At 40.9% G+C, this 26656-nt stretch overlaps 1 protein-coding gene across 6 annotated transcripts; it reads right to left on the bottom strand.

Annotated features, from left to right (window-relative positions):
- Positions 1-1474: 1474 nt before the first annotated feature.
- PRDM4 (PR/SET domain 4) lies at positions 1475-26058 on the bottom strand. Of its 6 annotated transcripts, none has more exons than XM_057557060.1 (12): positions 25941-26058; positions 25350-25619; positions 22053-22186; positions 18914-19099; positions 16721-17515; positions 14309-14458; positions 13182-13300; positions 12135-12220; positions 10892-11019; positions 9949-10263; positions 8242-8410; positions 1476-3175 (listed from the first exon to the last, which is right to left on the bottom strand). In XM_057557060.1, the coding sequence occupies exons 2-12, from the start codon at positions 25358-25360 to the stop codon at positions 2863-2865; spliced, it is 2406 nt and encodes an 801-aa protein (XP_057413043.1). In that variant the 5' UTR covers positions 25361-25619; positions 25941-26058; the 3' UTR covers positions 1476-2862. The 6 variants fall into 6 exon arrangements, 5 of the variants coding, with proteins under 5 accessions (XP_007165784.1, XP_057413043.1, XP_057413042.1 ...); XM_057557059.1 differs by having other exon boundaries at positions 25867-25960; XM_007165721.3 differs by lacking the exon at positions 25941-26058 and having other exon boundaries at positions 25350-25926.
- Positions 26059-26656: the final 598 nt, after the last annotated feature.

Here is a 26656-nt window from a genome sequence, read left to right as displayed (position 1 = left end):
CCCATAACAGATGATATCATTTATATACCTGAAGTTATGTTTTTGACTCTAAGATGCAGCTTGGCGATCAGGTAATACAAGTTTACATACTTAATAAAGGGCTGATAGCTCTGGCAATGTTTATGCTCCTCAAGACACACTAGGAAGTGTGAATATAGGTCAATAGGCTGAAAAGGCTGAAGCAGACTAGATCCTGTCACCCCTTTGCCCTCTGACGTACGGAGGAACTCAGCACACATGCAACATTGCAACTCGCCTTTTAAGGAAGGAAACAGCAAATATACATATACTGATCTACAAGAAGACTGCAAACTAAATAGTTTCTAGGCTTTGGCCTTGAGAACTCAAGTCGTGCCAGTTTGACTTGTCTTACTAAAATCTAGGACTTCTTGGGTCATGAACAGCCATATTTTAAGGATAGAAATCTGTGCTAGGGTAATCTAAAACTAAAGAATATTAGCCAGTGCTCACTGTATGTTGAGCACTGTGCCAGCCCTTTACATGAATTAACATCAAACAATACTATGAAATGGGAAGGAACTCTTATTAGTAGTCTCTGCTTACAGTTAAGTAAAAAGAGGCACAGAGAGGTTACATAACTTGACTAAGCTTTCCAAACCATCGTGCAGCAAAGCCCAGATTGGAGAACATTCAGCAGGGCTACAGAGCCCACACTCATAATATCCTGCCTCTGAATGTGACCGTTTACCCAACAGCAGACTGATCCCAGCAGCAGCAAGATGAGGCCACCTGCAATGGGCAAGGAAGGCTCAGAGTAAAATCTTGTCAAAGGGGCAGCTACTAATTTACTCATCTTGTGAGAATGACTTATAATGTGTCACTTAAGTCTAAGAGGTAAAAAAAAAAAATGGAAGACACAGTTGTAAGCAACAACAGCTACATTTTCACTTTAACTATTTCCCAGAATTCCTCTTCTATTGTTTTACATAAGGTTTAACTATCTTGGGCAGCACTTCAACTAGCACCTGGAAATGAAGAAATTTAACCCAGCGTGAGCCAGAGTTAAAGGGAGCAAGGGTGCTTGTAGTTCTAGCACCGGTGGTTTCCTGGGGACAGGACGCCTTTACCAGCTCAAAAGGCTGAGCTTAGAGTTGCCTCAGTGCCACCGGAGCTCCCTGATGACGCCTTCACGACCCAGTGTTGACAGCCACCACTAACCACCATACCTCACCAACTCCCTCAACTGCAGACCTGTAGTTCTCCAAGGAGACAGCAAAGTAAAGGCACGACCTTAGGAAGGAAGAGGGCAGGGATAAGAGCTGGAAACGCAGGGAGCATAATTTATTGAAGCACTGTTATGCAGAAGCACGCAAAAATATAACTTCAAAGCTACAGTACTTAGGAAATACTTTCTCCACTTCTGACCTTAAGAAAAACTCAAGTTGTAACCTCATTTTCCCCTAAAAAGACTCATTCCTCTCCCTCCACAAAATGAGATTACAAGAGGAATTGTATTTTTTAAAAAGTTTTTATTTTAATCCTTCCCAGAGGAATACAGATTTGAATGAAATACATTCATTCCATAAATACATTAGCAGCAAAACCTTCCCACCAAGGTTCTCTCTACTCCAGCCCAGAGGTCGTGCCTTAGAGGAGAGCATGTTCCATCAACCGTCAACTTCAAGATGTGTTTGCTTCTTGCTGAAAGCAGGAGATGCATGAGAGACAAGGTGAAAGATCAGATGGGTAGACGAATTAAGCTGGGACCCTGAAAACACACCCTCGTGGTGACCATTTAACCTTCTGCACTTCCCAAATCCTTTGGCATCCACCGTGCTTAACTGATGAGGTCCTTCATTGCAGACAAGTGGGAAGGCCTAACCTTGCAAATGCACCGTGTCATCTGTCATTCTGAGTTGGCAACATTTTAATGGTGTCTTGATCCTTTTCATAGGGTAAGCCAGATAGGAAGGATCATTCCCTCCTTCCTTCCATGGGCCAAGGTACCACTTTGCCAGCTGAGTCCACATGTCCTTGTTATCAGGAGACAACGCAGCACGCATTACTTGGCTTGCTACACCCCCAGATCCCCTTTGTCTGGGTGCTGGAGGCTTCACTGGAGACAGAGACATGTCTAAACCTACAAAGACCTCTAAGAAACCACCACCAGATCTCTTACCCCAGCTTCCATCAAAGCTAGTTTCTTGGACAGTGGCCCAGGCATCTCTCCTTTTCTTCTCTCCATCAGTGCCTATTGCCTGGTTGCTCCCTCTTTTATCTGCCCTCTAGGTACCTGCTGAAACTCTGGGAAGCAAGATCTACCCTAAATTCCCAAGCAGCCAGGAGAGATTAAGGTAGGTGGTGCTTTAAACTTGTTAGCTGCAGTCAAGAGTAACAAGCTTAACGTTGTTATATTCCAATCCATTCTGGGATGAGCTTAAGTCACAAGTCTGCATAAAACAAAACACCAGAACCATAATCAGGACGACTGTAAGGCAGGGACCAAGTTTAGAGTGCTACCAAATCAGTGGGTTGGGAGAAAAATGGAATAATGAAAGAATTTAAAATAAATCTGATTTGTTTGGGCAGAGAGCAGCTCTGACTAAGGCATAAATGTATCACCCAATTATGTAAATAAAGAATAGATCTCAAAAGTTGACACTTTCCTCCCCATATGCCACTTAAAAACAGGATACATGCTCTTTTCTCAATCTTTCTTAAAGTGTTTTCATTAGGATACTCTTCTATAAGTGCTTTATCCGTTCCCATTTAGTCTGTTTTGACTGTTGGCTGGAAGGAAATCAGAAATTATTTTACATAAAAACCATTGTAGTGGATAACTGGTTATGTGTGTTTTTCCCTTTTGTATTTTCCATCCAAAGTAGCTGGCTTCTTTTTCTTTTATTTATGTGTAGACAGAGATTCCTCTGCTGGATACACAGTACTGTTAATCCGACAGTCTTCTGCCCCCACAGAGTCTGCTAGCTCCTCCTCCTCCGAGTCATCTTCCTCCTCCTCCTCCTGTGCTGATGAACTGGAGGTGGGCCCTTTGCAGGTTTTCAGGTGTCGGGTGAGATGATATTTGGTTAGATAAGCCTTTGTACATTTTTCACAGACATAATCCCGTTTTCCTTCATGTGAATTGAGATGCTTCTTTAAGTGATTTGTTCTCAAGAACAGCTTATCACACTTGGGGCACTTGATCTGGCGTTCTCTAAGAGGAACACAAGAAAAAAACATTTGATTTGGGGTTACAAATGACAACTGAGGCACACACTTATTCTGCACAACCTCAGACCTTTGTCAGAGAAGCTCTACCCAAGTAGAATCAAAAATTTTTTTTTTTACAGGAGATATATCATATAGAAGAGTCATAAAACATTTGTAGTTTAAACACCACAGACTGATTTTGTTTTAGAATTCTATGTAAATGGAATTGTACTGTATGTATCTCTCCTTTGTATTGCTTCTTTCACTCAATATGATGTTTCTGAATTTCAAGCAAGTTGCTGTATCAGTAGTTCGCTCCCTTCCATGGCTGTAAGCTACTTACAAATATACCACAACTTATCTGTGGCACTGGCTCTGTCTGTTGTTAATGGGTATTCTAGTGGTTTCCAGTTTTTTATCACCACAGGCAAGACTGCTATGAACATTTCTACACTGGTGTGTGGATTTGCATACGCATCAGTTCCTCTAGGGCAGGGGTCTGCGGCCTGTTAGGAACCGGGCCGCACAGCCGAGGTGAGCAAGAGAAGCTTCATCGGCCGCTCCCCATCGCTTGCATTACCGCCTGAACCATCCCCGTCCCTCATCCGTGGAAAAACCGTCTTCCATGAAACCGGTCCCTGGTGCCAAAAAGGTTGGGGAGCGCTGCTCTAGGGCATATACTCAGGAGAGGCATAGCTGGATCAAAGGATATATACATCTTCAATTTTACTAGATAATGCTAAGCTGTTTTCCAACATGGCTGTATCAATATACGCATCCATCAACAGCCATTTGAGAGTTCCCGTTGCCCCACATTCTTACCAATTGGAAAACTCAAATTTGAAAACATTTGCCAATTGACCAATACACAATGGTATCTAACTATGGTGTTACGGTAGCCCCTACAACAAAAAATTATCCGGCTCAAGATGTCACTAGTGTCAAGGGTGGAGTAAACCTGGCCTAGACATTTAGAGCTGAAAAGAAACTTAGGGATCACACAGAGCAGGAATTTTTAAACTTTTTTTTTGAGCAGCTGAAGCCTATGTCTTAATGAAAGTCCAATATGTGAAACAAATAAAAGGGGGTTAAAATCCTTGATGGAGTGTGAGGGTGCAGTGGAAAGTTCTGAAGCCTGGTCTCCTTAGCATTTCTACCACCTTCTCCCAGCAGGACATGGCAGAGAAGAAGTCTGTGGAGCTACAGGACAGGGAAAACTCAGTCCCTGCCTTCATGGAGCTTACATTCTAGTGGAAGACTCACACCATAAACAAATTAAAAATATATAATGTGATATCAGATACTAATAAATACTATTAAAAAAAATGAAGCCAGTTAAGAGTGACAGAGTCCTGTTTTAGATAAGATAATCAAGGAAGGCCATTCTGAGGAAATGACGAACTTAAGCAGAAACCTGAATGAAGTGAGGGAGGAAGACAGGGAGATATCCAGAGGGAGAAGTTTCTAGGCAGAGGCAGTACAGTGCGAAGGCCCTGAGACTGTGTTCAGTATGCTGAAGTAGTAGCAAGGGGAGGGCCAATGTGGGTAAAATAGAATAGTATGAGAAAAGCAATAAAAGATGGAGTGGGACACGAAGCCAAGTACCACTACCACATCATGAAGGGACTTCTAGTCAATGAAGAATCACGACTGGAGATGTGCACAATCTGACTTATGTTTTAAATGTATCACTCTGGCCACTATGGATGAATACAGTATGTGTGTGTGACACCTGTGTGTATATCTGTGTTGGGGAATGGATGAGGAGAGAGAAGAGCAGCAGCGAAGTCAGCTGGGACACTACTGAAGTTGTCCATAAAAAAGATGCTGGTGGTTTCAACCAGGCAAGAGCTGTATGAAGGAAAGAATGGAAGACTGAGTTGAGGATGACTCCAAGGCGTTTGGCTTGAGCCACTGGGATGAATGGTGGTATCATTTTCTGAGCCGGTGAACACTGGGGAAAATCAAGTTTGTTGGGTTAATACGAAGAGTTGAGGTTTGGACTTATCAGGTTTGAGCTGCCTAGCGGACATCCAGAACTCAGAGATGCTGAGTGAATGGTTAGTTATATAGGGCTGGAGATATAAATCACAAAGCCACGGGACTAAGATGACGACCTAGGGAACAAGCGCCCCACTCTTGCTCTCAAGTTCCTTTCTTAGAGGAAGGGCAAAGTCCCATGCCTTATACTCCCAGGGGAACACTGGGAGAGGAACTCCTCCTACATTTGGCTTTAGCGGCTATAGTTCTTCTCTAAGCAGATAAATAGAATGAATTCCAATACTAACATATGCATTTTGAAATGCCTAAAAGTAAAAATACAAACATCTGAAAATTTTACCAATGATCTCTATAGGAAGTCTTATTCAAAAATATTGGTTGGGGAATTCTCCAGCAGTCCAGTGGTTAGGACGTTCACTGCCGAGGGCCTGGGTTCAATCCCTGGTTGGGGAACTAAGATCCTGCAAGCCGTGTGGTGCAGCCAAAATGTATGTATGTATGTATGTATGTATGTGTGTGTGTGTATATATATATATATTTTTTGGGTGAACAGTGCTTCTTTTATGAATGACTTATACTTGCATAAAGTCTTGACAGTCCGAAAACAATTTTTATACCATGGGAGTTTGGCAGAGGCTTATTATATTTTGTCATCATGAGAAAGTGTCCAGATTCACATTTAAGAAAATTGCTTTCATTGGTCAATATCTGATAAAGCCAATTTCCAACCCAAAAGGAGATAAACAGTTATGACTAATCTCAAAATAATTTCTATTTCATTATGCTGTGAAATGGCTACCATAAAAGCAAGTGCAAATTTAAGTATCACCTGAAAGAATAGAAAGTCAAGGTCAAGGAAGAGAATAACTCCTCTTTATGTGTGGTTTTCAAGAAGTAACAATATAGCCACTTGCCAGAGATACTGTGAAACAAGTCTTTCATTTGGATCAACTCAGTAGCACTCAACACTGACTGGACATTAGACTCACTTGGGGAGCTTTTTAAAAATACCAAGGCCAGGGCTCTACCCCTGACCAACTAAATTAGGATCCCTGGAGCTGGGGCCCTGGCACCAATCACTGTTTTTCACATTTCCCAGCTGATTATCACGAGCAGTGTTATCGGTTGGATATTTGTCATCCCCCCACCCCCACTCCTAAATTGGTATGTTGAAGCTCTAACTCATAACGTGATGGTATTTGGAGGTGGGGGCCTGTGGGAGGTAATCAGGTTTAGATGATGTCATAAGGATGGGACCCCCATGATGGGATTAGTGTCCTTATAAGAAGAGGAAGAGAGACCAGAGCTTGCTCGCTCTCTCCACAATGTGAGGACACAAGAAAGCAGCCATGTGCAAGCCAGGAAGAAGGCCCTCATCAAAACCCAACCATGCTGGCAGCCTGATCTCGACTTCCAGCCTCCAGAAGTTTAAGAATATAAATTTCTTTTGTTTAAGCCACCACCCAGTCTATGGTATTTTGTTATGGCAGCTCAAGCTGACTAATATAAGCAGCTAGACAAAATGATCCCAGAGATCTCTTTCAGCTCTAATTATGTACAATCATATCTAATATTTGATAATTAGTGTGTCTAATTTCTAAAATTTCACACTAAAAATGAAACCACTTAATGAAGACTTTGTTTTAAAAGGTCATTTTGAGTTAGGAATGTAGATCCAGATTCCTTGGATGTTTTAGTGTTTCAGGTTGCACTGTGGCTATGAATCAGATAAAAGAGCTGATATGAAAGCAAAATATTTATCTAAAACCCATAATAAGAATATAAAGTTTCCATTTTTTATGGATTTCTAAATAATAATTCAAGCTAATGTTTTCTCCTTCTTCTAACATTTGCTAAAAGCTCAGAACCACAAAATCTGTTCTCTTCTCTCTACTACTACTGTAACCAACACAGGCTGGGCAATTAATTACACTTGGATCCATGCAATAAAATCCTAATAGGTCTCCCAATACTTGGCCTTCAACTCCTTCAATCACCCTTTCCTGGCTGCCAGAGTAATCTTTATAAAATGGACATCTCACCATGACATTCTTTCCCTTAAAATCCTTCAATGCCTGTGCAAGAAGGTGAATACACTTAACATTACTGAACTATATACTTAAAAATGGTTAAGACAGTAAAATTTGTGTTTTATACCATAATTAAAATACACACATGCATGCACACACACAAAGCACGGAATAGTTCCTGGTACATAGGTAGGAAAAATGCTTCGGTGACTCTCCGTTATTTCCAGAATGAAATTTAATTTTCTTAGTTGGATAAAAGGCTCTTCATGATTTGGCTGCTGCCTCTCTCTCCCTCGCTCTCACATACACCCAATGCTCTAACTATAAAGAACCACTAGCAGGACCTCCTTGGTGGTCCAGTGATTACGACTCTGTGCTTCCACTGCAGGAGCACAGGTTCGATCCCTGGTCAAGGAACTAAGATCCTGCATGCCGCACAGCGCAGCCAAAAAAAAAAAAGAAAAGAACCACTCGCATTTCACAGTCCTTTTCGCATACTCTGTTTCATCTGTCTAGAACACTATTCTCATCCCTTACCCTTCACTGTCTCCCTGAATAACCCTAATTTATCTCCTTTAATACTTGCTCAAACTACCAGGACACTTTCCCAGGACACTGCAGGCTGGGCTGGGGCCTCCTCTCTGGTCTCTCAGGACCCAGCGCTTACCCTGACATCTGCAACACAGTACAGCAATTACTCTTCTGTCTCTTAATGCTCTCCGAGCTCTTTAAATCCAAGGAACATCTCATCTGTGTATTTTCACCACTTAGCACAGTGCTGGGCATCAAGGAGATACTTAGAAATTTGTTAAATTAATGAAATGATGTTTTGAAAATATGAAAAAAAAGGAAATACAGAGAGTAGAGGTAAAAAATAAAAAAACAAACAAGTGAAATCTTCCAGGATAAACCAAAACGTTAGTTTTCCAACCTCTGCTTGGCTACGCGGAACACAGGAGGCACAGACGGGTGCCAAGGCAGGAGACAGATGACAAGCCTCGTTCCCCGCCCGAGGGGCGTCGGGCTGCAGGCGACTCACTGTGTGTGGATGAGCACGTGCTGCTTGAGGTCCTGCCTCCGCATGAACAGCTTGTCACAGTAATCACACTTGAGGTTCTTCTCGCCCGTGTGGATAACCATGTGGGACTCCAGGTGAGCCTTCTGGGTGAAAGACTTGTCACACAAAGTGCACCTGTAGTTCTTCTGACCTGCACATCAACCCGAATTACCACACCGTGAATAAAACTGCCACGAGCATTCTCAGGATGAAGAGGCACATTGTATGGGTATGTGGCAGAGGCAGGAATAAAACAGAATTGACTGTGAACTGGAACTTCACTTTCTGGGACTGTCTACCCAGAGCCACTCAGAGCCACTGAATTTATATTCTGCAACTAAAGCTAGTGAAGCTAACAAATCTGACCTCCTAGGACTGCTTACCTACACACACCACACACACACACACACACACACACACACACACACTTTTCAATGTTTAGAGCTAACACATGATATAAACTCTGGAAAAAAAATCACTTATAACCCCAGTGCCCAACTTAATTCAATTATTTTTTTTTTAAAAAACTCATGAAATCTAGTACTTGCCTATAAGCAAACATATTTTTACAACCTACATTTCAGTTTTCTTTTTTAAAATATATAATATGACCTCATAAACCAGGGATGAAATAAAATCCTTTTAAGAATGCAGAAATAGGGACTTCCCTGGTGGCTCAGTGGTTAAGAATCCGCCTGCCAATGCAGGGGACACAGGTTCAAGCCCTGGCCCAGGAAGATCCCACATGCTGTGGAGCAATGAAGTCCGTGCACCACAACTACTGAGCCTGCACTCTAGAGCCCGCGAGCCACAACTACTGAGCCCACGCACCGCAACTACTGAAGCCTGTGCACCTAGAGCCCGTGCTCCGCAACAAGAGAAGCCACTGCACCACAACCAAGAGTAGCCCCCGCTCGCCACAACTAGAGAAAAGCCCACACGCAGCAACGAAGACCCAATGCAGCCAAAAATAAATAAATACATTTATATTAAAAAACAAAAAAAAGAAATAAAGTTACTCTAAGTCAGGGGTTAGCAAACCTTTCCTTACAGGCCGGTCAGAATCTTAAGCCCTGTGGGCCATATGGTCTCTGCTGCGACTACTCAGTCTTAATGGAAAAGAATGAGGAAGAGTTTTCCTTTCAAAGATTTGGAGAATGAATGACCCAGCCAAGAAAACGAAACTAAAAGTTACTTTATAGTAAAGTAAAAAAGTAAGTGAAAAAAATAAGTGCTAAGAGAAAGGGGTTGGTTTGTATGGAGTTTAGAAAATAGAAACTCAACAAATTTTGGCGGTGTTTACTGAGCAATATTCAAAGGAAAGAAACTGGCTGTGGCTGGTGACCAGGGGTGAGCTCTAATGGGAGGCTCAGGCTGTTTCTGTAGAATTCCCTTTAGGTCCAAACACATACATCAACTTCCTGATTATTAACTGCATTTTCCCAGTCACCTTCAAACTATGGTGGGGGCACCTGGAAAGTGAAGCATCTTAATAACTAGAAGTAATACTCTCTGGGGAGGCACAGTTATCCCACCAAGATTTATGACCCAACGAAGTCCTACTGACAGCCAGCTGGATTCATTCTCTAACATCTGATCTCAACTCTACCTGTAAGACTATCTTGCTGCCAAGGCCTTACTAATTTCTAATTTTGCAAAATTCCACTCTGATGGTCCAACACAACTTACCCGTATGTATCTTGAGGTGGGTCCGCAGGTTGCTGGGATCACTAAAAGCCTTGCTACAGAAATCACACTTGTGGGGCTTCATACCCATGTGACCCATAAAGTGAACATGAAGTTTGGAAGGAGAGATAAAAGCTTGGGGGCACATGGAGCACTTCCACTTCCTTTCTTTGCTGTGGCTTGGCCCATGGCTGCTGCTGTGGCCCTGGCTAGGAAGATGGTTATGGATGTGGCTGGTCAGGTGGGCTTTGAACTCTGTATAGGAACTGCACTCCTTGCCACAGTTACAGAGGTGCACATCTGGGTGTTCAGGAACACCTTAAGAGAAAGATTATTCAATGTCTCCTGATACTTAAATTTTAAAACTTGTTGATATTAGTAATTGTTGCTTATAATTCTCCCTTCTACCAAACTTTCCAGCTTGCACACTACCTGTAAAATTAAAACATCTTGTTCAATGCTCTAGTCCCAGCACCTCAAATAGCATGTCAGGCACATACATAGGGAACACCTGGTAAAAACTGGATTATAAGGCACCTTTCCTAGGCAAAAAACTTAAGATTTTGTAGTATACACAAACTCCTAAACATCACTTGTCATCAGGACACAGTGCAAGAAAAAGCCTATGAAGGTTAAACCAACTCAAGAAGCTTTGCTGTCCCTTATGAAATTAAACTGTAATGGTTCAAAAGGAACTTAGGAACTTCAAATTCCCCAAATCAAAGTCCTAACACAAAAGTTCATACTGCCTGGTCAGTAACAATTAGCTTATGAAGAATCTCACAGATTTTAACACTTTTAACATGGGGTAATATCCTGCTTTTACATACACAAAGGCATGTGATTTGTTTCAGCTTACATGTGAATCATTACCAAAACTTTACTACTGGTCCTTGGTACTTTTACTATGCTAGATTCATAGCAAACAAGTCTTACATAAACTTACCAATCTGCTGAGCATAATCCCGGCTGTAATAAAAAAGCAGTTCATTTTCAGGAGGGATATCTTGTGAGGTGCAGAAATAGATTTTTCCATCATGGGGGTAAGCCACCAAATTCTGCTCTTCCCGATTCCTAAGTTATCACATTTAACAGATCAAGCATATTAAATTTATTTTATTAGTTTAAAAAAATTTGGGCTTCCCTGGTGGCGCAGTGGTTGAGAATCTGCCTGCTAATGCAGGGGACATGGGTTCGAGCCCTGGTCTGGGAAGATGCCACATGCCGCAGAGCAACTAGGCCCATGAGCCACAACTACTGAGCCTGTGCGTCTGGAGCCTGTGCTCCGCAACGAGAGGCCGCGACAGTGAGAGGCCCGCGCACCGTGATGAAGAGTGGCCCCCGCTTGCCACAACTAGAGAAAGCCCTCGCACAGAAACGAAGACCCAACACAGCCATAAATAAATAAATAAATAAATAAATAAAGTAACAAATGTTCAAGTACAATTGGTGTCTTTAAAAAAAAAAAAAAAAAAAAAAATTTTTTTGGCTGCGCCACACGGCTTGCAGGGTCTCAGATTCCCGACCAAGGATTAAACCTAGGCCACAGCAGTGAAAGCCCAGAATGCTAACCACTAGGTCACCAGGGAACTCCCATCAAGCATATTAATTTGGAAATATATACTGAACACATCATATCCCTACAGCAAAATCCTATATGAAAACTTAGATATACTATTTCTCTGGGTCATTTCTCTAATTCCCTATACTACCTATCAGGAGTAACTTGCACAGAAACAGAATTCTTACTTCAATATTGCCCTTTATAGTCAGAAATACTACAGTCCGTTACTGGAAGAAAAATAAATAAAGTCTTAAAACCATATGACAAAGACAAAGAAATAGATACCTGAACAAGAATTAACCACAAAAGCAGCCTAAGGGGTTGACTAATAGCTAATATAAAGAAAAGGTACCCACTTGCAAGGTCAATGGTAATTGTACCATTCCTTACTGCATTAGTAAGTTGAATAAACTGTTCATAAAAAAAGGATAGTTTCTTATATTTTGATTTATAATAACCCTTGGTCAACAACTACTGGGGTGAAGAAGGTGAAAAGCCTTAGCTTTAAGGTATGTTCAGATATCACTGTCATTTGGATTCTTCGATTCTTCCCTATTTTATTCAAAGCTTCCTACTGAAAAACAGCCGAATCGTAACTATTCCTTTCATCCAAGTCTACTCTTACCTGGCTTTGCGCACAAACATCATCCAATTACATTCATTTTCGTCCGTTGTAATGATGCAGAATTCTAGGACACCACTGTGGTATATCTGCCAACAAAAGGCAAACATACACATTAGATGAACTGACAAGTGATACACAATGCTACTAAGTTTAGTCTAGCAATAATCTCATTTACTTTGCAGTAGGTACCAGCTTTCCTAGTCAGTGTGAAAATATATGGTTGTCTTCTCACGTGTTTGTCATTTCACCCGTCTCCCTATTTCCAGCAATACAATAAAGACCACTAGAGAACTACAGTTAGTGCTCAGCGTATAGAATCATGTTGCTCTTGATTATTCACATTTTGGTTTGACTGGAAAAGACATAAAAAACACTCTACTTGTCTTCATCACCTACCACATGAATGGACATTAAGGTCAGAGAACCACCTCTTCTCATTATTTCTCCAATGCACATAGCATTCCTCTATGTTTACTTCTGGATACCACAATTAAAGTCCCCAATGCCAGTGGCACTCTACCTTTCCAACTATCACAAGACCCATTTCCCCCTTACTTCAGTTTTTGCAGGTATCATTCTCAACCTATGGACTAAGATTCTATATAAACATGTTATAGGAAAAGCTGTTTATATCAAAAACTTAACTTTCTAGCCCCTTCCATTAGAAAACTAGAGAAATAATCTTAGCTTCCAATTCTAGAATTGTTTCCCAAGCTAAATATTTGAGGAATGTTTTAGTTGATTACAAAATAAGACTTTCAACATATAAACAAAGTCCATGGCCTCAGCTGCCACAATAAAAATGAATAATCATTGGGTTATCTAACAAAATGGAGACTAAAACAGTTTATCTTCCATATTCAATACCTGATGTTTTGCTATGTATAATAAGTTGGCTACCAAGAACAGAAAGAATGTACTGTTAAATGACTGATAAGTGAAAGGCACTGTATGAATCTTGGCTAAGTTTGACTTTTACATTGCTTTTAACTACCTCATTACAGTAAAAGCATCCAAAAGTCACAGAAAAGTTTCATAAACACTGACCTTCCAGATATGATTAACCGCCTTGTCTGTCCATTCTGCTACTTCCATGGAGTGACTCTGCTGGCCAATAAGAGGCCCAAAGCAAGTCCGCACAGGAATGGTTTCTCCAGTCCATACACCTATCAGTGGAAGGACATGAACTACACAATCAATGATTTAAACATCTAATCAGAGAAGAGAGTAGCTTAACTCATGCAAAGAATCTTATTTTCAATGAACCTAAGTACTACTGATATTCTAGCACTCCTGAGAGGTAGATAAGTCTTATGGGTTCTATCTTGTAAATAAGGAAAAAGTAATAAACAGATTAGATAGAGGCTCAGAAGAAATAAGCAGAGTAAGAAGCAGTATCAGAAATTCCTGAACCCATTTTTATACACAAGGAACCAAACCATGTCCCTCCAAATACATTATTTTGGAGTTGATACATAAAAAAGACTAGAGAACATTATTCTATCATAAAAAAGTAAAGCAATTACTACAAAATAAATCTAACTTCTAAGGTCACTTGTGCTTAAAGCACTGCTCTTTATTATCTAAGCTGTTTAATGTTTTCAATTGACCCATGCCTAAGTTACACCTGAAAGAATAACAAACCTAGTATTGTATTTTCAAAGAAGGGCACAGTGATTCAGATACCATGTGAAATTCCAATATGAATAAGCATACTTTGGCAGTCTACATTTCTTATTACCTTTACCTAAGGAGTATTAGGCAATTTACAAACATCTAATGTAAATATCTTTAGTGATAAAAAAGTTATCAATGGTGAATTTTCAATGTTTTATAAAAGAAACTAAGTTTCAAGGAGTGCTTTGTCATGATTATTGATAGTGGATGATACAGCTGAAAATAAAAGTCAAGTCTTCAAAGACTCAGGCTAGGATTCTCTCCTCTATTCAATTCTGATTCTAAGAAAGGGGAACTTTCCCAATAAAGTTTTCAACTTGATGTACTGCTGTCACCACTGGACAAGACAAATATTCCGTAAAAGGATACATCTTCAGCTACAAATTGACTTCTGGATCAACCAAATAATCACTAAATTATAACCATCCACTTTTACAACTCTACCCTACAAAGGAAGAAGAACCTCTGATGGGGTTTTGTGGTTCCAAGGGTCTTACCAACATCTGCTCCCACAATTGACTGGCGGAGAACAAGCTGTTTTGGGAGAGAAAGCCTCGCTCTGCTCTCTATTGGAGTGTCAGGAACAAAAGTCACTGGTCCGTGATCTGGGCAGTCTGAGGGATAGGCTCGATCACAGAGAGTGCACCCTGCAGATGGGAAATTTGAGACATAAATGGGGTCAGTTCTAGCAGGCAAATGAATGACCACCTGCTTTTTTATTTAAATACAAATTATTAAAATGTAACCAGTACGAAGCAAGGTTCTAGTAGAAATTCTCTGATCAAAGAACCACTTTCTTACACTAAAATATATATCCACTGTTATATCTCTCTTCAGCAAGATTTGATATTTTTCTTTTGATCCAACTGGACAAGTTTTCTATTCAGTGCGTGAGAGAAAGACTGATCAAAAAATAACACTACATTACTTCAAGAATCAAGTATATTATTCCTTACATTAAGTAGATAAGTAATACCTTCAGATATGATGTTCTGAAGTCCAAAAGATTCCAATTCTACCAAACTATAAGAGGAAACTGAGTTGAAATGCTGTAGCGATGCAAAGCCAAAACAGAGATGACAACACAGCACAACAAAGTCAGAGCCAGCTGCACCACTGCTCTCTTTTGCTTCACTATTAACAAACTGGCTGATCACGCTTTGATGACAAGCTCTTAAGACAAAAAAAATATGCAACCTGCTCTTTGGGACAGCAGGTGAATCATATTCTTCCAGACATATTTGCTTAACATTCTTAATTCTTAATTGTTCACGCAGTCTTTTTGCACTGTCAGAAAAAATGCTGAATTCATATACTGTTTTCTGTGCTTACTGTAACTTTACTTTTACAAGCTCAGGAGCGTCCTCCTTCTCTATAAATCTTTTGTTCTATTCTTTTACTTTCCTTTCTCACTGTTACCTTAACAGTAGTATTCATGACCCTATTTAGTCAATGATTGTGTTCAAACTTTCCAAATTCATTCACAAAATAGTTGTAAATACATAAACCTTAGAATCACAACCTTCTAGGTGCCTTTTTCTCCTAAGCAATCCATTAGAAATTACCACTTAAATGGCATAAAATATCAGTAAGTTTTCATATTTAGCCAAAGCAGTAATAATGTATTACTTCTTCGAGTACTACTTGATTAACAATTCTTTGAATATCAGACTAGAGATCCCCTACACTCTATGAGAACTTATTCTCCAATGCTCTTAATAAGAAACCATGTTAACTCTTCAAACAAAGGAGATTCAGACTTCATACCGCAAAAAATGCTTACAGGTTTCCTTCAAAGATATACAAATGGCCAATAAGTACACGTAAGATGTTCAACATCATTAGTCATTAAGGAAATGCAAATTAAAACCACAATGAGATGCCACTTCACACCCACTACAATGGTCATTTAAAAAAACAAAAAGTCTTGGCAAACATGTAGAGAAAATGGAACCCTCATACACAGATGCTGGGAATGTAAAATGGTGCAGCCACTTTGGAAAACAGGCTGGCAATTCCTCAGAAAGAGGAATTCCACTCCTAATACATATCCAAGAAAATTAAAAACATATGTTCATACAAAAACTTGTACATGAATGTTCCTACCAGCATTGAATACAATGGTCAAAAAGGAGAAACAACAAAATATTCATAAAAGATAAATAAAATGCGGTATATGCATACAATGGTATATTATTCTTCTAAAAAAGGAATAAAGTACTAATACATGCTATAACATGGATGAGCCATCACAACATTATACTAAGAGAAAGAAGCCAGACACAGCCACATAATGTATGATTCCATTTATATGAAATGTCTAATAGTTGAATCCAGAGAAAGTAGATTAGTGGTTGCCTGAGAATGGGGGGCAGGGGTGAGAGTGACTGCTAATGGGGTTTCCTTATGGGGCGATAAAAATTTTGGAATTACACAGTGGTGATGGTTGTACAACCTTGTCAATATACTAAAAACCACTAAATTGTACACTTTAAAATGCATATGTGAATTATATTACACATGATCTAATAAATTTGTCTTATGTTGAAAAAGCAAATGGCATGTCACACAGAATACCTTACTGAAATTTACTTCTATAATTAACTGTCTGTGAAATCTTGGGAAATACCTTAAGTATTATTAGGCTAAGCTTACCTGTAAAATACAGAAATGACTGTTTCCTTACTTCAGGAAGATGCTATAAGAACCAACAAAATGTCTATATACTGTTTGGCTTACCTGAGGAAAAGGCACCACATTAATACAAAGGACAATACAAAGGCAAATAAAAGTTCCAAAGTCTAGTTATTTTCTATACTCCCTTAACACCTGACTTTGTGACTAAACCTGTTGAGGATGATGGCCCTTTCTATCAATATCTCCAAAAGAAAAAGGCTAAGCACACTCACAAATTGTAAACAAGGTTGCCATATTTTCCTTGTTTGAATTGGAGTCTTCCATTTGCAGTGAAGGTGGTACAAAAGAAAGACTGTCTGAAGACACATCTACATGACCTGTCCCCATAGCAACCTCCTGGGTGATGGAGGAGACAGCCACAGGTTCTAGGCTTAGGCCAACTTCATGGAGGGAAACAGATTCTAGGGAGGCGAGGTTGTGTGAGGTAGAGAGTGCCACGCTTACAGAGTTGGTGCTCATGGCCACGGTGTGGATGGAGTCACTGAGGGCACTGTCAGACATCCCGTTGACCCGACTTGCAATGTGGTCTGTCTCCATGACCACAGGGAGCTCCAGGCCATTCCCATGAATGGGTATCACACCACCATGTCCTACAGTTTCTGCTGCAAGGCTGTTGCTCACAGAATCCACAGACAGAGGTTCATGACTTCTGGAGCCATTTGGGATTTGGGTATGCTCGCCTGCAACACCATCCATGGTAAGCTCTTCTGCCATTCCATCTGTAGAGATTGGGCTGGTGACCCTAGAGACGTTCTCCATAGTGATTGTTGTGTCCAAGGCCACCTCATGGCCATCAGTGGGATGAAGACTTTGGGCACCATGTGTGTTCACAGAGCGAGAGTCTATTGAAACAATACCTGGTTCTAATCCAACATTTCCATTGGACTGATAGGGATCTAGCGCTGAAGGGTTATTGGTGATAGATAATGCTGTATTACCATCAACATTTATAGAGTTAGGGTGGATATACTGAGGAGGTGGTCTGTCAGCTAAATAAGATAAAATGCCTGAGAAAAGGAAAAGATGAGATATCAGGAATTTTTCAGTATATTGTTAAATATAAAGAATTCCAAATTCCTTACAAATGTAACTAAATTAAAATAATCTCCTACCTATTTCTTTGGTTTGATATCTATATACTTTATAAATAGCAACATACATATACCACAATTCAGTTTCTGTGAAACTCAGAAATCATAAAAAATTAACTATGTTCCTTTGAAGTCACTAGAAATTAATCACTTATAAATGCTGCCTTTAATATATACATGGCTGTAGTTCCTGAGTCTTAAGATGCTGAAATCTGCTCTATAAGAGTTAAAAGGTAAAATCATTTAAAAGCAGATTTTCCATGTGAAAAATAAAAATTAAATATAATTTTTAACTTATTAAACTATCATAAAACATTAGGCTCTATTCAAAACAAGTCACAATTATACCTGCTTTATTAAAACAGAAAAAAATATTTGAACACTCGTGCTTATGAGGATGTGGTGAAATGGTACTTGCTGCATTGCCACTAGGAGCCTAAATTTCTAAATCCTCTTTGGAAAGTATCTATAATAATAACCTCAAAAATGTTCATACCCTCTTGCACAAGAAATTCCACTTACGGTAATCTCCCCTAAATGCATTTTGTAAATATTATACACAAAGACATTCATGTATGGTAATTAAAAAAACTGGAAAAAACTGTCCAACAATAAAGATTGATATAATAAACCATGGACTATCCACTCAGTAGAATATAATGCATCATTAAAAAAGATAATTATGAAAACCACATAGCAGTTGGGAAAAATAACTATGTAAAAATAGAGAAAAATATTAAGTAAAAAAAGGGTACACAGTTGTATAGAAAGTACTATATAGTCTTAATTATGAAAAACAGTAAAAACCTATACATAAAAATAAAAGACAGGAAAGAAGTACACCAAAAAGATGGATGATGGGACTATGAATGATTCCTCTTCCTCCTTATTTGCTAAATTTTTTGAAATGAGTATATAATACTTTTAGAATAAAAATTCAATAAACTTTAATTTATAATAAGCAATGACACTGTAAGCAGGACATGTGGTTGATAGGAATTACAACTGCAGAATTATAAAAACTGAACCAAGGAAATGCTAGAGACGAGAAAAACTGTTTATGTGTCATTAAGAAATTAAGCTTAGTCAAATTGCTGTTAATATGTTATCTATATGTTCTAAGAGAAAAAGTAAAACATACGTTCATACAAAAACTTGTACATGAATGTTCCTACCAAAGGAACAATTTTTTCCCACATAGATTAATATCTAATAGTGACAAACAGAAAAAAGTGTTATTCAAGTCTTCAAGAACTGAAGTTAAGAGTTGGCTGAATTCTTTCTTCTAAATTCCTGAATAACTATAACACTTACCAGGTAGAATGGTTCTGAAGTAACTGCTCTCAAGGTGGGGGTAAGGTGGTGGAGGTAGGGTGTAGTTTCTTTCAGGTAACCCACACATCACCCCTCGATCCCCAATACCCATTGGGAGCATGAGAGACAAAGCAGAAGGCAGAGAGCTCAGGGAGGGACCCAGGTTTGGAATCGCCACTGGCAGCCCTACAAAAAAAAATTTTTTTTTCTCCATTAAAAGTAAGTATCTTAGGGCTTCCCTAGTGGCGCAGTGGTTAAGAACCCACCTGCCAGTGCAGGGGATATGGGTTCGCTCCCTGGTCAGGGAAGATCCCACATGCCACGGGAGCAACTAAGCCCGTGCGCCACAGCTACTGAGCCAGCGCTCTAGAGCCCGTGAGCCACAACTACTGAAGCCCGCATGCCTAGAGCCCGTGCTCCGCAACAAAAGAAGCCACTGCAATGAGAAGCCCGCGCACCGCAACGGAGAGTAGCCCCCGCTCTCCGCAACTAGAGAAAGCCCACTAGCAGCAACGAAGACCCAACACAGCCATAAATTAATTAATTAATTAATTTTAAAAAAAAAGTACTTTAAAATTCTGTAATCACTAGCTAAGCTCTTAGGAAGGTTTTTGCAATGCGCAAAAATCTCACCTAGCAGCCCTTTACATCCCCAGATAGGTAGTGTTGTGCAGACATCCACAAACAAGTCCTAAATTTAGTCAAGTTAGTTTTAAAATGCCAACTTGATCATCCAGTTGTCTATTGCTCTTAAGTATCAAAACATTTAATTACAATTAAAAACCTAGTTTAAATACAATTTAAGAAAACAAATTATTTAGAGATAAAAAGAATGGGAAGAAACATACCAAAGTTCAAAGAAATATATCAAAGTTCAGAGTGGTCTCTGAGTAGTGACAGAACAGTTGTTTGTTTGGTTTTTTTAGAATTTTATTTATTTATTTATTTATTTGGGTCTTCGTTGCTGCACGCAGGGCTTTCTCTAGTTGTGGCGAGCGGGGGTCACGCTTCGTTGCGGTGCGGGGCTTCTCATTGCGGTGGCTTCTCGTTGCGGAGCGCAGGCTTCAGTAGTTGTAGAATGCGGGCTCAGCAGTTGTGGCGCAGCACAGGCTTAGCTGCTCCACGGCACGTGGGATCTTCCCGGACCAGGGCTCGAACCCATATCCCCTGCACTGGCAGGCGGATTCTTAACCACTGTGCCACCAGGGAAGTCCCCAGAGTTCTTTATTTTTTCACTTTATTATATTTTCCATTTTATATGGTGAGAACGTTTCACTTAAAAAAAGATATGCTTCTGGGCTTCCCTGGTGATGCAGTGGTTAAGAATCCGCCTGCCAATACAGGGGACACGGGTTAGAACCCCAGTCCGGGAAGATCCCACATGCCACGGAGCAACAAAGCTCATGCGCCACAACTACTGAGCCTGCGCTCTAGAGCCCGCAAGCCACAACTACTGAGCCCACGTGCCACAAGTACTGAAGCCCTTGTGCCTAGAGCCCGTGCTCTGCAATAAGAGAAGCCACTGCAATGAGAAGCCCATGCACCACAACAAAGAGTAGCCCCCCCTTGCCACAACTGAAGAAGGCCTAGGCGCAGCAACAAAGACCCAATGCAGCCAAGAAAATAAACTAATTAATTAATTAATTTTTAAAAAATGCTTCTACTTGGAAATTAATGTAAAGCTAAATGTAAAACTGTACATACATATTTTCATATAATCTTTTGTATATATGCTGTACTTCATGATTTTTAAAAATTTACACTTTATATTTACCTTGGACTATATCTATCTGCAAGTGCTAAAGTGACCCTGTGCCTACGTATCATAATGAACAATCACCAACTTGGGCAGTGCTGATTCGCATTATTTTTGCCAATGGCAGTATTTTTTAATAGGTTTTTCCTCCTCAATAAGAGTGTCCACTAAATTGAATGCCTAAGAGATACTCAAATGAGTTAAGAAGTAATAAATATCTGGGGCTTCCCTGGTGGCGCAGTGGTTGAGAATCTGCCTGCCAATGCAGGGGACACGGGTTCGAGCCCTGGTCTGGGAAGATCCCACATGCCGCGGAGCAACTGCGCCCGTGAGCCACAACTACTGAGCCTGCGTGTCTGGAGCCTGTGCTCCGCAAAAAGAGAGGCCACAACAGAGAGAGGCCTGCGCACCGCGATGAAGAGTGGCCCCCGCTTGCCACAACGAGAGAAAGCCCTCGCACAGAAACGAAGACCCAACACAGCCAAAGATAAAAAATTAATTAATTAATTAATTTTTTAAAAAAAAAGAAGTAATAAATTTTTTTAAAACTTTCTTTCGTGGACACTAAAAGAAATGTGAAGAGACACTAGTTTAGACAAACCTTATTTAATGGCTGCATATTAGTAATTAAGCAGGTAATTCTCTATAGAGAACTAAACAACTTATAGATTTAAAATACTCTTAAACATTAAGTCTTACTTTGATAAAATCCAATACATTACAATGTCAAAGACCGAAGAATCACTATCTTGCCAGTGTAAGACTCAATGGCTTACTTGTTTCGTTTCCATTTCAACAGAAAGAAAAAATTGAACTAGCCAGATAAAAAGGTTTTAAAAGTACAGTGATAGGGAAAAATGAGCTTTTCCTATACTATTATTCTGTCCCAGTATTGAGGCTCAGGGGGAGCTCTATGTAGCAGCTCCATCTCTGAAACCTCCTCTTTGACCATAATTCTAGGTCTGGCGTGTTTGCAGTTGTTGCCAGTTTCAGGTATCATAGAAAATAAAGCTGAATTTCCCATGTGTTCTAGGAATAGTTATTACAGTAACTTTGATTCTCTCCTAATAACCCAGGGACAGAATGCCAAGGCGGAAAACAGATGAATGGGTAACGCTAGATAAAATGCCAAATCAACTACAGCTCTAGACAAAAGGCCACTAAACCAAGAAGAGAACAACCAGAAAGAAACCGCTACTCCTATTCTATTCACTAGGACTTCAGTACTCTAGAAAAATTGCTGCCACATGTGGAACCACCAATTTAGACCTGCTGGGCTTCTCCCTTCCACTCTTACAGGGGCTTTGACCCCCCTATAGGCTCCATTTAGAACTGATAATGCAATTAAGTGCTGAAATTCAGTCACTCTCCCTTACCACTCACCTGGGGCCGGGATGGCATTGTGAGTGGGTGAGGCAGCCAACCCCAGGTGACTCCCTGAGACTGGCAAGGCATTGCTCACAGAGGATGAAGTCAGCTGCTCCATCCCCACTGGGCTCAGGTTCATTTCATTCATCCTAAGAAAGAGCAGACACAACCAGTTATGCAAAAAATTACCTCAGTGACTCTGTTTAAGGTACTGAAGAACCTGAAACAATGGAGGTGGGGAAATGGGACTTAACCAACTATGACTTCATTTTTATGTTCACAGCTCCCTGATAACTAGTGTTATTGGGATTCAGAGATGTTAACTCAGCTGTCATATAGCAGAAACAGGATTAATAGGATTTAACTCAGGTGTGCCTTGCTCCAAACCCTAAGCACACTATCTAAAGCAAAGTCTGCAATCCTTAGAGCACACTGGCAACGAGGGTTTGTTTTTTTTAAATTCACCTAAGTTTTTTCCTTCACAGTATTTAGTTTCTCCGACTGGCTTATTACTTCAAACCAGGAGTTTTATAGACAGTTTGCTTTAACTTACTCAAAGAATTTTTACTAATTCCTTTTACCAGGAGTTAAAGTGATACTGGGTCTGAATTAGATTACCAATCGTGTAAAGAAGCACCATAGCTTCTCCATGGATCAGCATTTTATTAAAATTCTGTATAGATATCTTAATAATTAATCAATAATTTTAGTAAGATCCTCCACATATCAAGGTGCATTAGGTAAGCTTTGCTGGATACTTTATAAAAAATTACTTCATATTTGCTCACCAATTCTTCAAAATAAGGTAACCAAGGAATTAGGCTCAAAGAGGGCTTGTCATATGCCCCAAATCACACAGCAATGAAATGAAAGAACACAGATCATGCTGCAAAATACTGTCAAAAAGTTTTTCAATACACCAAACCTTTTTTATCTAGACACCATTTTTGGCTGAAGAATCTGAGAATTGCTTTTTCCATAAAATCCACCTTGTAGTGCCATTAACAAAGTCATTAGAATAAGAGTATACTGATTTGAATAAGACACTACTATAGATTGTTATCAGTAAGTATTAGTTCCTGTGTCAGAATTTAGAGACTGCCATATTATAAACAACTTCAAGAGGCCAGCCAACAGGCTATCCAAAGGAGGTCACCAGTGACCTCCAATGCTTATACTGAGTTATCACAGTGATGCAAGTTCATGTGTGTGCACCTATGTACATGGGAGGGGTGAAGAACAGGAAGGGGAATCAAATTGGTCTACACACTCCTTAGCAGTGAAGGCAAAACTTAATAGGTTTTTAATCTGAAAAATGGCAATGTCAGCTACCAATCAACATGAAAATAATAATAACTAACACTTATTACTCCCTTACTTTAGGTGTTAGGCACTGGGCTACGTGATAACATGTAATTACCGCACCTAATCCTTATAACTACTGTGATGTAGGTATTATTCTTAATCCCATTTTAGAGATGACGAAATTGAGACTCAGGCTAAGAAACTTAACCCAAAATTACATTAACTAGTAAGTGGCAGAGTCGGGATTTAAATCCAGGTCTGCCTAATTTAAGAAACTAGTAAGTCGCAGAATTGGCATTTAAGTCCAGGTCTGCCTAATTTAAGAAATCTGAACTCTTAACTATGACTAGAAAAAGACAATTACAATAAAAAAACTTTTTGCCTTTTACAGTTCCAACACTTACGATCTGTGTATTTATATTGCGGAGTACGTTTAAAGTCCCACATAGACCTATTCCTGAATTATTCTCTATCCATAAGCTTCAACCTTATCCCGGGCTAGGTATCTCATAAAACTAGGCTCCCAGACGTTAATAAAGTGTACAAAGCTGAGGGCGATACCCTATATAGAGTAGGCACTCTGAAATATGTATTTGATTTGGATGAAGCAATGCAAACTCATCTTTACTAGAAAGACAACTAGCAACACATGGCAAATGAGGTACACCTTATGAAAGACAGCACATTAATAACAGTATTTAATTATGCGATAAAAGAATGCAAAAATCCTTATAGCCTAAAGAAACGATAGCTAACAATTTTGAAGGTTTCTGGGTTTGGGGTGGTTTAAAACAGACTTTTCCTGTGACTTTTTATAGCTACAAACATTAACTAAAACTTTACAACCACTGGAGCAGTAATGACCTACAAAAAACTGGTTACGATAATTTTTTTAAGTACAATTAAAAGTCTGTAGCTTCAAATTCCATGCTGAAAATTTCTGAGTATTAATCTGTGCACCTAATCTCAAGATAAAAATCAAAACGGTGTTTCTAGGTTGACTCTTAGGCCTTCTCAAACCAGTTCAAACCGGAGTTTAATGTGAGAGGCTCAGCAGATTTCTGCTTTGTTGTGAGTCACTAAAATGTGATGATCTCAGCAGCCATAAACCAAAGGTAACTAGTATCCCACAGAGAGAAAGCAGATGAAGGGAATTTACAGTATGAGCCTCAAAAGACTCCCTCATTCCAAAGTGCAATTCTATTCTAGCTCCTTTTCTCATATGGGATGCCAGGAAGCAATCTTGGGGGAAGGGCCAGAATCAAGATACTAACTAAGCTCGCTCTTCTTCCCTATGCATTCATTGTAGAATCATATCCTTCACCTTCTCTAGTTTATGTGACCTATGTATGAACCATTTGTTGATCTTACGACTTTTCCTTAAAATGACATATAAGAAGCTAACTGAAATGCAGCCACTTAGCAAATGCAATGGACAGTTTCAGTAATTTGAATGAATTTTTTTTTATCTTCCTTATCCTCAACATACAGCCTATGAAAGGACTCATAAAGAATGGCCAAACGTAACTATTTCTCTGGCACACTTCTGTGCTGTAGTAGCATGGTACCACGAAGTACTTTCAACATTAACATGAAGCCTGCAGAATTAATAACTTAATTTCTCTACATTACCAGCCAAGCCAGACGGTAACCACCAAAATTCAAGGTGAAGCATGGTGATGAACTAGAAACACACTTCGAAATCCAGATAAAAATATTCTTAAACGCGCAAATAACTCAAAGGCAAGGATAAAGATGTCCAACGAGCCAACAATCGACTTAATGGCTATTCGGAACAACTACTCACATTTGGAGTAAATCAAGTTTAATGAGAGTATATTCAACCCTATACTGGTTTCTGGATGATTTGTTCCCTTTGGGACAAACCCACTTGCCAATCGCACCTGTAACCTGACCAACGGCACCAAAAACAAAGGCACTCTTAAGTCGTATTTGCCAAATGTTTTCCAAAGATGTCACCAACGCTGAGCCCATCAAGCTACTCACCTGTGATGCATCTGCTGGGGGCCAAGTGTCAGAGAAAAGCGCACACGGGTGGCGGAGAACCGGCATCAGGGTTTGCGTTCCAGGGTCACGTGCTACTACCGCATCTTGCTTACAACCGCTGCACAAACGCGGCCATTCGTCCCCGGGGCCGCCCGGGGCAGCCCAACTTCTCCCGAGGGCCGGCGGCCGCGCACCCCGCCGCGAGATAAGGCATGCCGGGGGACACCCGGGGCCTTTCCTCCAGAAGCTTCGGGAGGGGGGCTACCTAACCTGAGGGGGAGGACAAGGGCGGTCACCAAAACACGGGAAGGATGCAGCCCCCGTCCCCTCGCCGCCAGAGAGCCCGGGCCTGCTGACACTGCCTCCCAAGGGCGGCCAAGTCGCCCACTCGCCGGCATGGGGCCCGCAGGTCGCCCTCGCCCCGCCCCGGCCGCGCGGGGGGCGCGCACGCCTGCCTCACCGCTTTGTTCCTCATCCGGGCAAAGCTCGCCTCGGGGCCCTCCCCGCCAGCACGAACCTCCACCCCGGGGGCCGCTCGCCTAACGTTTCCCGCCCGGCCCGGCCCAACCCGCAGTGTCCTCAGGGCCGCACCCTCCAAGGCGCGTTTCCGGCTCCCCAGCCACTCTCGGCGCCCGCCGCCCCGCCCCTTGTGCGTGCGCCCCTCCCCGCCGCGGTCCGCAAGCTGCGACCGCGCACCTACTCCCCCTCCCCCAACCCACCCCGTTCCGCGCTTGCGCGGCGCGGGGACCCGGGCCGGAGTGGGCGGGCCGTGAGAGGCTCGGCCCGGAACGCCTTGTCTCAGTCCGGCCGGGTCGAGTCGAGCGCCGAGCGATCGATCCCGTTGCTAAGTAACCAGGGCTGACGTGCGCGCAGGGAGTGAGTTCTGAGTCTTATAAATCCACCAGACTTAGGATTTCGGTCTTCCTGGCATTCTCCTAGTAGGAAAGCGTGGGTCCACGCAAGCCCACAAGATTTCAAATAAGGGACTTAACCCAGAGGTGTTGGCGGTGTTGCCCAGAAGGAGTTGAATATCCCGAATATTTGTCGTCATACGTTACATCTGAAGGTTGCTCAGTTTCCTTGCTTGAAGTCATAAAGGGTGGAGTTTGGGATTTTGTACAAATTTCCTTCCCCTTCTCTCTTTGCCGTTCGTCCCCTACTGCATGTCAGGCACCGTGCTAAGCCCTAGGGATACTGAGATGGCTTTAAAGGAAAGTGGTCCAAGTTCATGAGGATTGGACATTGAAACTACAACACACACTACCTAGTAGCTTCCATTCACCAGCAGAACAGCAGAGACCCAGGAA

Source organism: Balaenoptera acutorostrata, chromosome 11 (assembly GCF_949987535.1).
Source record: "Balaenoptera acutorostrata chromosome 11, mBalAcu1.1, whole genome shotgun sequence".
Taxonomy (NCBI): Eukaryota; Metazoa; Chordata; class Mammalia; order Artiodactyla; family Balaenopteridae; genus Balaenoptera; species Balaenoptera acutorostrata.
Note: the sequence above shows the minus strand (reverse complement) of the source record. Positions and strands in the feature narration are given on the sequence as shown.